General features: G+C 38.8%; 1 protein-coding gene across 9 annotated transcripts in view; it reads right to left on the minus strand.

Annotated features, from left to right (window-relative positions):
- HERC1 (HECT and RLD domain containing E3 ubiquitin protein ligase family member 1) overlaps window positions 1-12,707 on the minus strand; it is a 139,403-nt gene that overhangs the window by 82,660 nt on the left and 44,036 nt on the right. For all 9 annotated transcript variants that reach the window (XM_063449413.1, XM_063449409.1, XM_063449414.1 and 6 more), the window contains exons 15-23: window positions 12,214-12,435; window positions 10,342-10,494; window positions 8,969-9,101; window positions 8,189-8,380; window positions 3,330-3,551; window positions 2,301-2,474; window positions 2,053-2,167; window positions 1,764-1,884; window positions 1,400-1,571 (exon numbers count right to left, since the gene is read on the minus strand). In XM_063449413.1, coding sequence (XP_063305483.1) covers window positions 1,400-1,571; window positions 1,764-1,884; window positions 2,053-2,167; window positions 2,301-2,474; window positions 3,330-3,551; window positions 8,189-8,380; window positions 8,969-9,101; window positions 10,342-10,494; window positions 12,214-12,435 — 1,504 coding nt within the window. The remainder of the gene's footprint in view (window positions 1-1,399; window positions 1,572-1,763; window positions 1,885-2,052; window positions 2,168-2,300; window positions 2,475-3,329; window positions 3,552-8,188; window positions 8,381-8,968; window positions 9,102-10,341; window positions 10,495-12,213; window positions 12,436-12,707) is intronic.

A 12,707-nucleotide genomic window follows, 5' to 3' on the forward strand; every position in this document is an offset into this window, starting at 1 on the left:
TCAGATCTCTCCTTGGATCTAGAGGCAATTACCCAACAAATAAAAAAATATATCCCTGAATGCTTTTAATTTTTTTTATTTTTGAATTCTTTATTTTTGTTGTGCAGATAGGTACAACGATGACTGCATTGCCACAACAACATAAACAAGTGTAGTCAGGAGACTATATTTAAAAGAAGAAAAACTACCACAACAAGAGGACATGGTCTTAAATTAGAGGGGTAAAGGTTTAAAAATAATATCAGGAAGTATTATTTTACTGAGAGGGTAGTGGATGCATGGAATAGCCTTCCAGCTGAAGTGGTAGAGGTTAACACAGTAAAGGAGTTTAAGCATGCGTGGGATAGGCATAAGGCTATCCTAACTATAAGATAAGGCCAGGGACTAATGAAAGTATTTAGAAAATTGGGCAGACTAGATGGGCCGAATGGTTCTTATCTGTCGTCACATTCTAGGTTTCTATGATTGCACAGCTTTGAACTTGCAATTTGAACCTCCATGTCTTGCCATAAAATTACATGATTTAGTATTTCGTGCAGAAATAGTCATGATTTTATAAAAGACATGGAGGCGAATATTGTCCCTCCCTAATGGTTTTTGCGGTTTGCATAGGGTTGTTCTTTCCTCCCAATTTTGGGTTTGTAGGTCGCTATGGTAGGTACATCAGGGATGTGTGTTGTGTATTTCTACTATGGTTTAATATGCTGGTTTGTGATTTATTGTTTCATGATTTATCAATACTTATATGAGCTGCTTTTTAGGGACTTGCATGATGGATCAGCAGTTTTGCTTTTTTTCCCGATTTCATTCACCGATGTATGAGGGGTCCTGTTTCAGCGTGATTCCATGATGACCCCTCCTACATTCCGTGCTTACTTACGTTGTCTTGCGTCTTTGTATGGAGAATCTTCTATTTGGTGGATGTCGTATTCCAGTTATTTCTGAAATGTATTAGAGCTATCCCTGCGTAAATCTTACAATTTGGATCCTGTGTCCTGCACTGGTGAGGCCAGCCTGGTTTTATGGTTTCTGTTGATATTGGTGTATTTGTTCGTTGTCAAAGAAAGAGTAAAAGTAATTGGAGTGGTGGTTATTGTTATACAAGGACCTGAATGGGGATTGGCTGGGGTCACTCTATAGGTTTACTTTTTTCTATTTGTGTATTTTCTTTACTGCTATTGGTGAACAATACTAGCCTCCGTGTCTATTACAAAACCGGATTTTATTTTTGTCATGAAATGGCAAAATGATGTAATTTTTCCTTTAAATAAATATAAACCTGCACAGGACTCCAACTGCTCCATGCCTCGGGGCCCTTCTACTTCAAAGTCTACGATTGATACCTTCATAAAAAAACAGCAATAAGGAACTCCCTACTGCAACACTGACTGATACTCACTGCCAGCTGTTAGATGCTCATGGTCCCGCTCCTCTTCTTCCTCTTCCTGCTCCGGATGTCCCTCTTCCCTTTCCCTTTCGGCTTGCTCTTCCAATTCAGCTTCCTCATCTATGGTTCTAGTGAAGCAGTTCTCCTGGGAGTCCAGATCAGCAGACTCCTGGTTTTCAGACACCTAAAATATTACAGTCAAAAGCTAGGTCACCATTTTTGAAGACAACAAAACAAAATGTTTAAAACAAAAATCAAAGGTGGACTGTATTTAAGAACATTATCTCGAAAATCCTACTAGAAAATCAATGAAAATCTGAAACATTTTTTTTTTTTTTTTACATTATAAGCATGATAAAAAGATTTTCAAGCATACCCATCTCTCTCTAGATGAGGAACGAGTCTGGATCAGCTCCATGTTCTTGCAAGCCAAAAGGCGGCTCCGCACCTTGTATACACTGCGGAAAACCTCAGCCAGTGCCTTCCCCGGCTGATACCTGAAGAATAATACAAGGGTATCAATTCACAACACTTAATCAGTCACTTTTACAGTAACAAAGGGACCAGATCTGGATTTAAATTTATATAGGCTATACATATTATTTGCTTTTCCAATCATTTCCTTTTTGTTAAAAGTTTTGCCAAATAAATTTTTTGACACTTACCTACTCTCTCCGCAGGCCTGGGATAGCAGATCAGTGTGTTTTAGTAGGGCTGCGAGGACAAAGCGAGAAACTGTGTCCAACAGAGATTCATTACTTATGGTGGCACTGTCCCAGTCTGCAATGGAAAAGGAAAGTGTCGAGTTAGAAAGTCATCGTCTTGAACAGTGTCCACACTGCACATTCGTAAGGAAAATTCTCATATATGTTTACGACACAGAGCGAAGCCATCCGATATGCAGTTCTTATACCTTTGCTAATTGCATAATCCTGCATAGTGATCCACAGACTGCGTGCTGGCTCTTTGGTTGATCCCACGGCCAAATCGACCAGAATGGACACATCAGGTCTCAGCTTGTAATCAAAGGTCTTCTGCTCCTCATTACCAGAAAGGGCCACTTCAAGAAGAGCACTCATACACTTGTCTGTAGAAAGAAAAAAAAGACAAAAAAACAATGCAAATAAATAAACCAACAAACACATTAAAAAGGTGCATTAAAAGTTAGTGCTCTGTTAATTAAATTTCAAATATATATTTTAAAACAGAGCTTCAAGGTAAGGTATTCTTCTGAAACCAACGTCTTTACATTGGAGTCAAAGAGGTACCTCTTACTACAGTTCCACTTTTATTAGCAATTTGAATTTCACAATATTGAAACAACAAGTCAGTACGGAGTTTCAGGAAACATATAGAATCAAACCATTAAAATCAAACATACATGACTTGTATAAGAATAGGGCATAAAAAGCAAATCACTCCTTGGACAAAGTTTGCTTCACAAATAAAAAGGTTTTAAATGTAAAATAAGTTTCATATTTTAATGCAAGCATCACTGTCAAGTATGAATTTATTATAGTAATGTACACATGGGTGGCTGAAGTATCTGGTATCTTATAACATGTAAATTAACACATTTTGTAATATTATTGCAACCATCACGCTGATTCCAGAATTTTCAGACAACCTGTATCATTATGTTAGACACACGTTAGCTTATTTAGCAATAGCACTATTTAATTTGTGTCCCACATTTGGAATTCGTGTAAGACCCACCAATACTGGGGTGCTGTGAAGTAGTGGTGGACTTAACACAATATGGCCATATGGTGGAACTGAATCCCCATATTGGTTTTGTTAGATAGGAGATTTTAAGTAACCTGATAAGATCATTAGTGTATTTTTAAGTGTGCGCTGTAACTCAATTTGTATCATGTAAATAATTATGTGTGATTTAGGAATCACTGCATCTAATCAATATGCTCTGCTCAGTTCAACTCACCCAGTTGAGGAACATCCATTTCAATACCATTTCCAAACAGAGGTGTTTTTAACCAATAGTTTGTGTCCTGTTCTTCTGGAGATATGGGGGATCCCTGCAGCATGCCCCCTAAGCAGCAACCAATCAACAGGGTAACCGTCCTCTCCAAATCTACGAGCCAAACCCATGACTGCGCTGGTGCAGGCAGAAGAACCCCTGAAGGGTCAACGTGGTCTGGTCCTCCTAGTAAAAAAAAAAAAAAGAAACACTTTTTAAGGATGACAAAGTATCCTACAACATTTTACAGCACAGTATGACACTTAACTCAAGTTCAAACAATTAAGGAAATTGTAATGATGCACCTGAAGACAAAAAAAAAGGTTTTGTAAGTGCACCACAAAACTAGGTCAGTGACATAATTAAATAATTATCTAGACTTGGTTATTGGGTCAGGTTAGCGGGTGGCTATTGCTAGATTTTACTAGCACCTCCATGGGGCTGCAAAAACAAACACCTAAAATGCAAAAAAAAAATCCTAAAATAAAGATTTACATAAAAATATTTATTGATACGGTAAAAATACATGGTTACACATACAATAAGAGACAAAATACAATTGTATTTGCCACTAGTGGCCTCCCTAACCACTAGCACAGAGATCTTCATCTCATCCAGACCTACCTGGACTACAAAAGGTTACACCCTCAACTTATGGCCTCGACATTAAAGTTGATGATGGCCTGAAAGACTTCATATCCTGGCTCCTGTGTTAAAACCTGTGGACTTACCTTACTGGCTCCATAACCTGCTTTATTGACCAACCTGCTCCATACCAGCCTGAACAACTCTCCATTCCTGATTGACTTCCAACCTGCTTAATTCTACACTGGACTTTCATTTAGTATTACTTTGTGGCTGCCTACGTTACTCCTACATTGGATTTACAAACATTCCAGATAATATTGGCACCTATCATAAAAGACCTGTTACTGCAGTACAACCTCTAATCCAAAGAAACTGGACAACTAAAAATCGAAATCACGTAATCTTTATATTTCTGTCTAGTTCTGTTTAGTCATTTGTTTTCCTGTACCTTATTTTCTCATTAATAGGTTTTCATCCTCTTGCTTTACCTCTCTCTCTTACAGGTTTCCCTGTTTCTTTATATCCTGTTCTGGGGCATATTGCCTAAATCCGGTTTTCCCCTCAAGATTCGGATCTATAAATTTCTCTTATAGCTTTATCTTCAATCTCCTACCTAGAACTTCTTTTATAGGTTTACCTCATTTCCACTTTGGCCTTATTGTCTAAACCCTTTACTTCATAGTCTAGTTACCTCCCTGTAATTCCAGTTATTCGGTTCGGTTTACTAGCGATCTTTCCTATAACTTCAATTATAGGATATCCTGTTCTTACTATAATGTCTAAGATCCCAAATAAAGACCCTGAAGTTAACCCCACTTTCAGTCTCATCCCTGACCTGCACAAGATCATGAGAGGAATGGAAAGGCAAGAGTAATGAGTATACAGCTCATGTAGTGTAAAAGTTTTCCAAAGACGTGGACACGAAACAGAAGAGTAAGGTGAATAGTATGTCTGGATTAAAGAGTTAGCCAGTTCAGTAGTTTCAAGATATCATGATGATTAGTACTGTTTTAACATGAGACAACAAGTGCAGATGAATATATTACATCTCCATAATCTATAGCAAAGCTTGACATTTGCTGCACAATCTGCTTTCTTATGGGAAGTTCTAGGCTGGTTTTAATACTGCACACAGCATGGTTGGGGATTCAAGGACCACTATAGGCACCCAGACCACTTCAGCTCAATGAAGTGGTCTGGGTGCCAGGTCCCCCATGTTTTAACCTTGCAGCTGAAAACATAGCAGTTTCAGAGGGTTAATCCAGCCTCTAGTGGCTCCCTGACAGCCACTAGAGGCGCTTGCGCGATTCTCAGTGTGAAAATCACACTTAGATGACGCTAACGTCCATAGGAAAGAATTGAGTAATGCTTTCCTATGGGTGGTTTGAAAGCTTTTTGATTTTTTTTTGTTTTTTTTACACAAATAGCATTGCAACTGTTTAGCCAGTATTTTTCTAGAAGCTCATTTTCAGCATTTTATATTTCAACCTCTGAGAAATGATCTTGTAACACAGCCCCAAGTTGTAAGAAGCTGGACGTACTTTTCGAGATGGGCTATGATATCGCCTGAATTGTGAAAATGTCATGTTTCGCACAAACTAGAAAAGGTCACTCATAAAAATGAAGAACAGAAGGAACACTATTGATCCATTTGAACCTCCACAACTTTGAATGCGCTGGAGACACTATGGCAATGGACACAAATTATACCCTGTCAGGTTGATGTTTGAAACCTATCGAATAGCTGATCACCTATATCTGATCTGAAGTTCACAAAATCAATACTATCAAATACCATGGCAAATTCAGGGGAATGGATGCAGTAAGCTCACCCTGCTCCATGCCACTCTGGATTTAATACCACACTTTTAAGAGAGCTGAAACGGTTGAGCACCACCAGGTCATAACTGCCTATGGACATTTTACAATACCATGAAGACGGCAAGAGTAACTCCAATCCATAGTGGATGGAAAGAAAATATAGTGTCCAAAAACAAAGTTTGGGTACATAGCCAGGTTAATTAGGTATGACATGGAATGAGCATATTTGGAAGCAGGCATGGTGCCAAAGCTCGGTTATCACTGATGGTCAATGACAATTTTAAATTCCAAAGTCTTATTGCTGGGGAGCTGAATTGTACATTCTCCCAGGGATCCATGATGGCCCATTCGGAACTGGCTCAAGAAAATATCAAATTAAAGTGCACATTCAACCATCACAGATGACTTCATGCCACCATTTATGCTGACATTAGGAGAATGAATTTAAAACTCAAAATAAACAGGAACACCGAGCAATGCAAGATTTTCAGCCAAATTCATGTTATTGTTTGTAAACTGCTATTTCCGTAATTCCATTTACTGCCATTTTACAGGCCTGTTGGATTATTTAGAAGTGCTAGAGATTATGAAATAGCTCAAATGATTGATGGGATTACATTTCTCATTCATCATTAAGAGTCTCTACGGTTCACATCGAAAAGCTTTCATCCATGTAATAGCACAATATGTAAACTTTGTTAATGAATCCCCCCCCCCCCCCCCCATTGCATTATCTTTATATGCAGGAGCCCTAAAGATCAATGTGAGTTGTCATAGATAAAAAAATAAAAAGCCAACTAAAATCCGCAGATTGTTTTGCATAGTAGGAGGAGCTATTATGCAATTATCAAAGACTTCCTATAACTTTTCAATACAGTCTATACTCATCTGCATATTATGCTGCACATTAGCCAAATCAATCTTAAAGGGACAGCACTATAAGTACTACAGCATTTTGTAATGGTTATGGTAACTCCGTGCAATTCATCTGATTACTATCAAACTGTATTTGAGCAACACAACAAAAATCAGGGCCCTCCTGCACCCAATGCCAGTCTGTCGACTGCCACCTATAAAGTAATAAGGAGGGCACACTGCAAAGCCAACAACTTGAACAAGCTTGAATTGGACCAGAAAAGTTAATAAGGAGCAGGGTGCTCACTCAACAAATCCACTCCCTACAGAGTCTGAAACTTTACCCAATAACAAACTAATGAGCACAACCAATAAAAACAATATAATATTTATTGAATGATTACAAACAAAGACAATACCTACACATAGAGATCATACACTCTTACTGGATATCCTTAACAGCAACAATGTATACATGGGTCACAGAAACAAGGGAAAACAGCACAAAGAGGCAAAGATAACACAATAAAATAAAAACCTGCAGCAAAATATGCAATCATCAAACGTGCACCCAGGACATACTTGAAATCTAGAGAAATCTCAATGTATTCTTTCTGGTAAAATATTTTATAAATACATATATCACTTAAATGAAAAAAGGGGGGGAACAAAACAGTTCAACCCAGGAATTAATGAAAAAAAGAAAAAAAAAAAAAGTTTGAGTGAGAGGAAACCAAAATAAGAGACCCCCAGCGTTTCAGCTGAACGCCTTTGTCAAATACTTTTTTCCCCCTCAGACTGCTGGGGACTTGACAAAGCTTGACAGCAGCACTCTGCCTTATTGTCAGGGTTTATCAAGCGAAGCAAAAATACAAAATACATAAGATAAAAGCATCATGGCATGTTGAGGCCCATTACAAAAGCACTGGCAGCCACCTTGTCATTCTTTCCCAAATAAGGGTACACACAAACATTACCAGAAACATACACGGAAAAAAAAATATACATTCACAAACAGGCATTCACTAATACATACTCCAAGTAAAAAAAAAAAAAAAAAAAAAAAAAAAAAGCACAGATATAGATTACCCCAGATTCACTATACCCTCCCTCAATACCAAGCACACCCATACACTTTGAAATACATACATCAGTTCTGGAGGGAAGGTTCCATGTTAATAGTAGAGGCTGTCTGCTTCTCTTCACCCATAGCATGTGAGCTGGGAGGAAGTGACCTAACATTACATCCTCCCAGTGCTGCTGGACAGAGTGCTCAGTTACGTCCCATTTACCCAGCTGGTTCCACAGCTTGAGTGGGTGTAATGCCTGCACCTCCCCCTTCTGGTGGTCCTGATTATTGCATGGCTCTACAGCATGTGGTGAGTAATCAATTGACCACCTCTGCATCAAGACATACTAATAAGTGTCAAAAATGTGTGACACTTTCTAGATTGTATATAACAAAGAAAACACAAACAAACAAAAAACCTATGAAAAACAAACAAACTAACAACACATTATTCTCAGATACAGTACACACTGCAGAGAAGAGTCCTCACCGTGTAGGGGCCACTGTAACTCTTGATCTTCTAACAGAGCAGCTGCAGGTAGGAGTCTGTTGAGGCGATCCAGGGGTGGGAGCAGGTCTAACAGGTAACTGAGAAGAGGCCTGGCTATCGAGACGGGTAGCAACAGCAGGGCATTAATAAGCTGGCACAGCATACTACCAGCTGCAGAAACATAGATGACATCTGCAAAGAGAAAACATGGCTGTCATTAAGAGATACCAACACCGTCAATGCCTTAGCTATATACACTGAATTCATTCCTCTGTAGTAGATAGATACAACATCTGCTTTTCAGGCCTGTAGAATCAATAGTTACTTATTTACTGATACAGAAAGGGAACTCATTTTAAATCTTACTTTACATTCTGTATGCGCATTGTTAGCAAGCTTATTAATAGGGAAAGTAACGAGGGCACGGTAAGTACACCTGCACAGGGGTAATAGTTCAACTAGACATTTACTAACAAATCAAAACTTTTAAGCCAAAATAGACACAAAAAAAAAATGAAAAATATTCCTGCTTGGCTGACATATGCAATCCCCAGTTTGGTAAATAAACATGCTTAATAAAAAGTAAAACATTTATCGTGTACTTGTGGATGTGCAGGTAGTATCTTGCGATTTGAACTACTTGATCATTAGTGCTCAGCCAATAGGAAATGAACGTTTTTGTGAAGATGTGCAGAGAGCAATTAAGGAGCAGATTGACATTATAATCTTGGTAGAGGTCTGCAGAAGATATTATAGAAGAATGTTCAGAGTGTAACATACCACGGAGTTTCTCTCCCACGCTCCCGTTCCACGGGCTTTCCTTTAGCAATGTGGCAGATCGGGAATAGATGTCTGTGGCATGGGGCAGAAGAAGCTGAAGGTGTTTGTGGAGCAGAGCGACACTGCTAGAGTTCTGAAATAGAAGAGAGCAATCACGGTCACAAAATTCATGCACTATGGCAAATAATGATGTGACGGCAAGATGGTAATCAAAAAACTGTAAAAGAAAATAACTTTATTCCCTTCCTTTGGTCTTTTAAATACTCAAGTTTTGGTTTCTGGTGTTTGGGTGCATTTTGCCCAGAAGTGCGACTATATATCTACTTATACTCACTTTAAGGGTTGAGGAGCAAGGGTCAGGCTATAAAGGAAGTCACCTCTCAAATATAGGTCGTACTATACAGAAACAAGCAGAGGCCAAAATGATAATAGAGATCAGGAAAGTTAATAACTAGTCAGGTCAAAGTTATCTGATCATAAAACTACTAATTTCCCTTCTCTTGGGTTTAAAAAGTAGCCAGAATGAACACCAACTCGGCTGTGCCAGAATGCACTTAGGAGCATGGACCAAGACTCATCATGGCCAAATTGAGTCAAATCCAGCCCCTTATAGGAAACATGCATATCAACAATATTTAGAGCAAAAATAATTGGGTGCAACCAAACCAGGGGCTATCACAATCCTCACATTGTATTGAATCCAGGAAAAGACATTTCCAGGCACCACAAAGCTCTGCAAGGCACATTTATTGGAATCAAGTACACAGCAACGTTTCAACTCTACAATGGGTCTTTTTCAAAGATCTACTGTAGGGTCAGAACATTACTTGGTTCCAATCGATGTGCCTTGCTGAGCTTTGCAGTGCCTGGACCTCTCTTTTTTTTTCTGGATTCAATAATAAAAGGAAGCATGTCACATTGATCAGCCTAGAACACATTGACTTCTGCATGCTCACAGGTTAGCGGAGTACTCATAACAGTAAGGAGGCCCCTGTCCCGGTCACATTGCCCACAATTGATTAAAACAGAGAATTGCACAAATCAGGTCATATAATTAGATATTAGATACACTCAGACACATACACCAGAATGAGTGATTCCTGATAGGAAATACCACTTCCTGGTTTGGGCAGGGATCATGCTGTTGACGTTTGCCTAGTGATTTGCAGCAGGTCAAGAAATGGTAAGAAAAAGAAAAAAAAGAAAAGATACTTATTTACTAAATGTCGAATAGAAGTCGAATGTTAGTTTGTCATGATTTTAGCTTTCGCCTACAAATTCTATATCTAATTGTGCTATTACTGCTCACAATACTTATAGCGGAGTATGTTCCTCCTTATAGTAACTTGTGATCACTCCTAATGGCTACATACCTCACTGATATTGTTCGTGTGGCAATATGCCAGCAGTTGCTTCTGCAGAGAGCACAGCAGTTCGTGGAGATGGGCTGGCTGGGTGTTTTCAGACGATGATGCGCCCATAATTAGCTTGTCGCTGTTTTTCTCTAGTTCGCCGAACGCTTGATCCTGGAAAGAACGGTAAGAAATATTTCCAGTGACACAGAACGTGATAACACGGGGGGCTGCCTGGCTCGTCTCAGCTGCAACTTTTAAACCATTCCGAATGTCCTACTTTATCATCGGCTTTTGTTTTGACATTTTTTTCAGTTTTACGATTCATAAAGGCAGAAAAATAAAGAGCAAACATGTGCGACAGGAGTCGGTGATTATTTTTGATAGAATGAATGAGGATTTACGGTAATGATTTCCCTTGTCCATATGTACTGTGAGAAGACCACCCCATACATTAAAAACTGCCTTCTGATTTGATAGCATTCCTAATTAACAACATCCATAAACTGGCAAAATAAAAACCAAACTGTTAGAATTGCATACATTAAAACTATTTCAAAACTGTGTTGCAGAGCTGGTCTCGACATAATCTTATCTTTCTGGAAGACTTTCCTTTTTTGGCCCAATATCTCAGGGCTTGCTACATTTTACTTGCTTTTCTCCCCCTAATACCACTTTAACATTTCCCATTTTCATCATAATCTTTTCCACACCATCCAGTCAGCTTAATACTCAAATTTCTCCATCTCTTTAATGCCTCCCTTATTAAGGAAGTGTCATGGACTGGTGTGTTTGAAACTAAATAATGGGTGTTTGGATTGCAGTAAATGTGCTTTTTTGTGTATGTAAATAAAGTACTTTGTACAAGCTTCATCACTGGTAGAAATCACTATAAGTAGGTGAATAAAAAACACAAAAAACAGAGCAAAGCGGTGCCCAAATTGCTTGCTTCATGACAATAGGGGAGAAATATTGCATATGATAATTTGCGATTTTTGTAGCGCTTTTGTTCCTTTGAGACTCAAAGCACTTTACAAATATACAAACAAATACATAAAAGTTAGGAGTTTTTGAAGGTCAGATGAGCGGACTGAATGCCTGATGGGAGTGGTGTTTTTTTTTTTTTTTAAAGTCTGTAAGGACGGTCCCTGTCTTATTGTGCACGGTAAAGAGTTCCAGAAGGTAGGGGCAGCGTGGCTAAATGCCCTGGAACCTGAGTCGGTCTTTATTCTTGTCACTGACAGGAGGGATTTTCTGGCTGACCGAAGTGAACGGGGTGGAGTGGCAACTGGTTTGTTGCTGAAAGTGGTAGACTGAAGAGGATGAGGACAGAAAATATCTACGTATCCTCCCGCTGAAGCTGGTAACTACGCTCCAATGAAAAAATACAGGATTTTCTCTGCCCCAATCCTTCAGTAAGCAAAAATGGATAAAATCATTGTAGAACTTTTTTCACTAAAGCTGTATTATTTTAATGGTAGAAATATTAAATAGTGCATTAAATACAGATTATTGATAATCTCCTTCTGGTACATATGAACTTTAAAATGGCTTTGTGCTATAATAAAACAGAGCGAGAAGGATTCAATGAATGGATAAATCTGGTCTGAACCTACCTTTTTTTAAGTATTGGTTTATATTATTTATTTTTTCCTCACATAGTGGTGTACGTTTATGCACTGCTATTTGCTTTTGATTTATTTTATTGTGGAGTGTGTTTGCACATTTTAAGCACTTCATTCTAAAGATTGTTTACACATCCAAGTGGTTGCACTTGGTTTAGAAATGATTTTCATGTTAGATGTGTGTACTGCAATCAATCAATCATGATCCAATCTTTTTAATTCTGCAGTTCCACGTTAGAGTTAAGGTCCCATATAGAAATTAACTTACTGTATAGAAGCCCAAGTTTCGCAAGAGTGTTTTCATCAGGATTTCCGCCAAGTGGGTATCTGGGTGGCTTCCCTGTGAAATGTAGTTCGGGTCGGACGTTGCACCGTATGAAAGTGGTAGAGAGGAGACATCAGAGGTGTCAGAAGGAGAGCTGTACCCCAGCAATGAAGCCACGTGTGTGTGGTCCTGCAAGCTGGTCAGTATGATGTCTAGCTGCATTCTCTGTACAATACAAAGGGCAAGAAATAAAAGATACACGCTTTCCACTTTTACATTAGATGCAATGGGTAGGTAAAATCAGTGGTTCCCTTTCCCACCCTTAAAGGCACATAGACAGGATTTAGGTATTTACTAACTCTATTCCAAAGAGGATACAGAAAATACCTGAACAGCTGCTGTGACGTCAGGGCTAGGTAAGGAACCAATGGATTAATTATGCAATAATTACATACAAATCAAAGCCACACACACACCGCAACCTATCCAGCGGTGGT

The sequence above is a fragment of the Pelobates fuscus genome, chromosome 3, assembly GCF_036172605.1.
Source record: "Pelobates fuscus isolate aPelFus1 chromosome 3, aPelFus1.pri, whole genome shotgun sequence".
Lineage (NCBI taxonomy): Eukaryota > Metazoa > Chordata > Amphibia > Anura > Pelobatidae > Pelobates > Pelobates fuscus.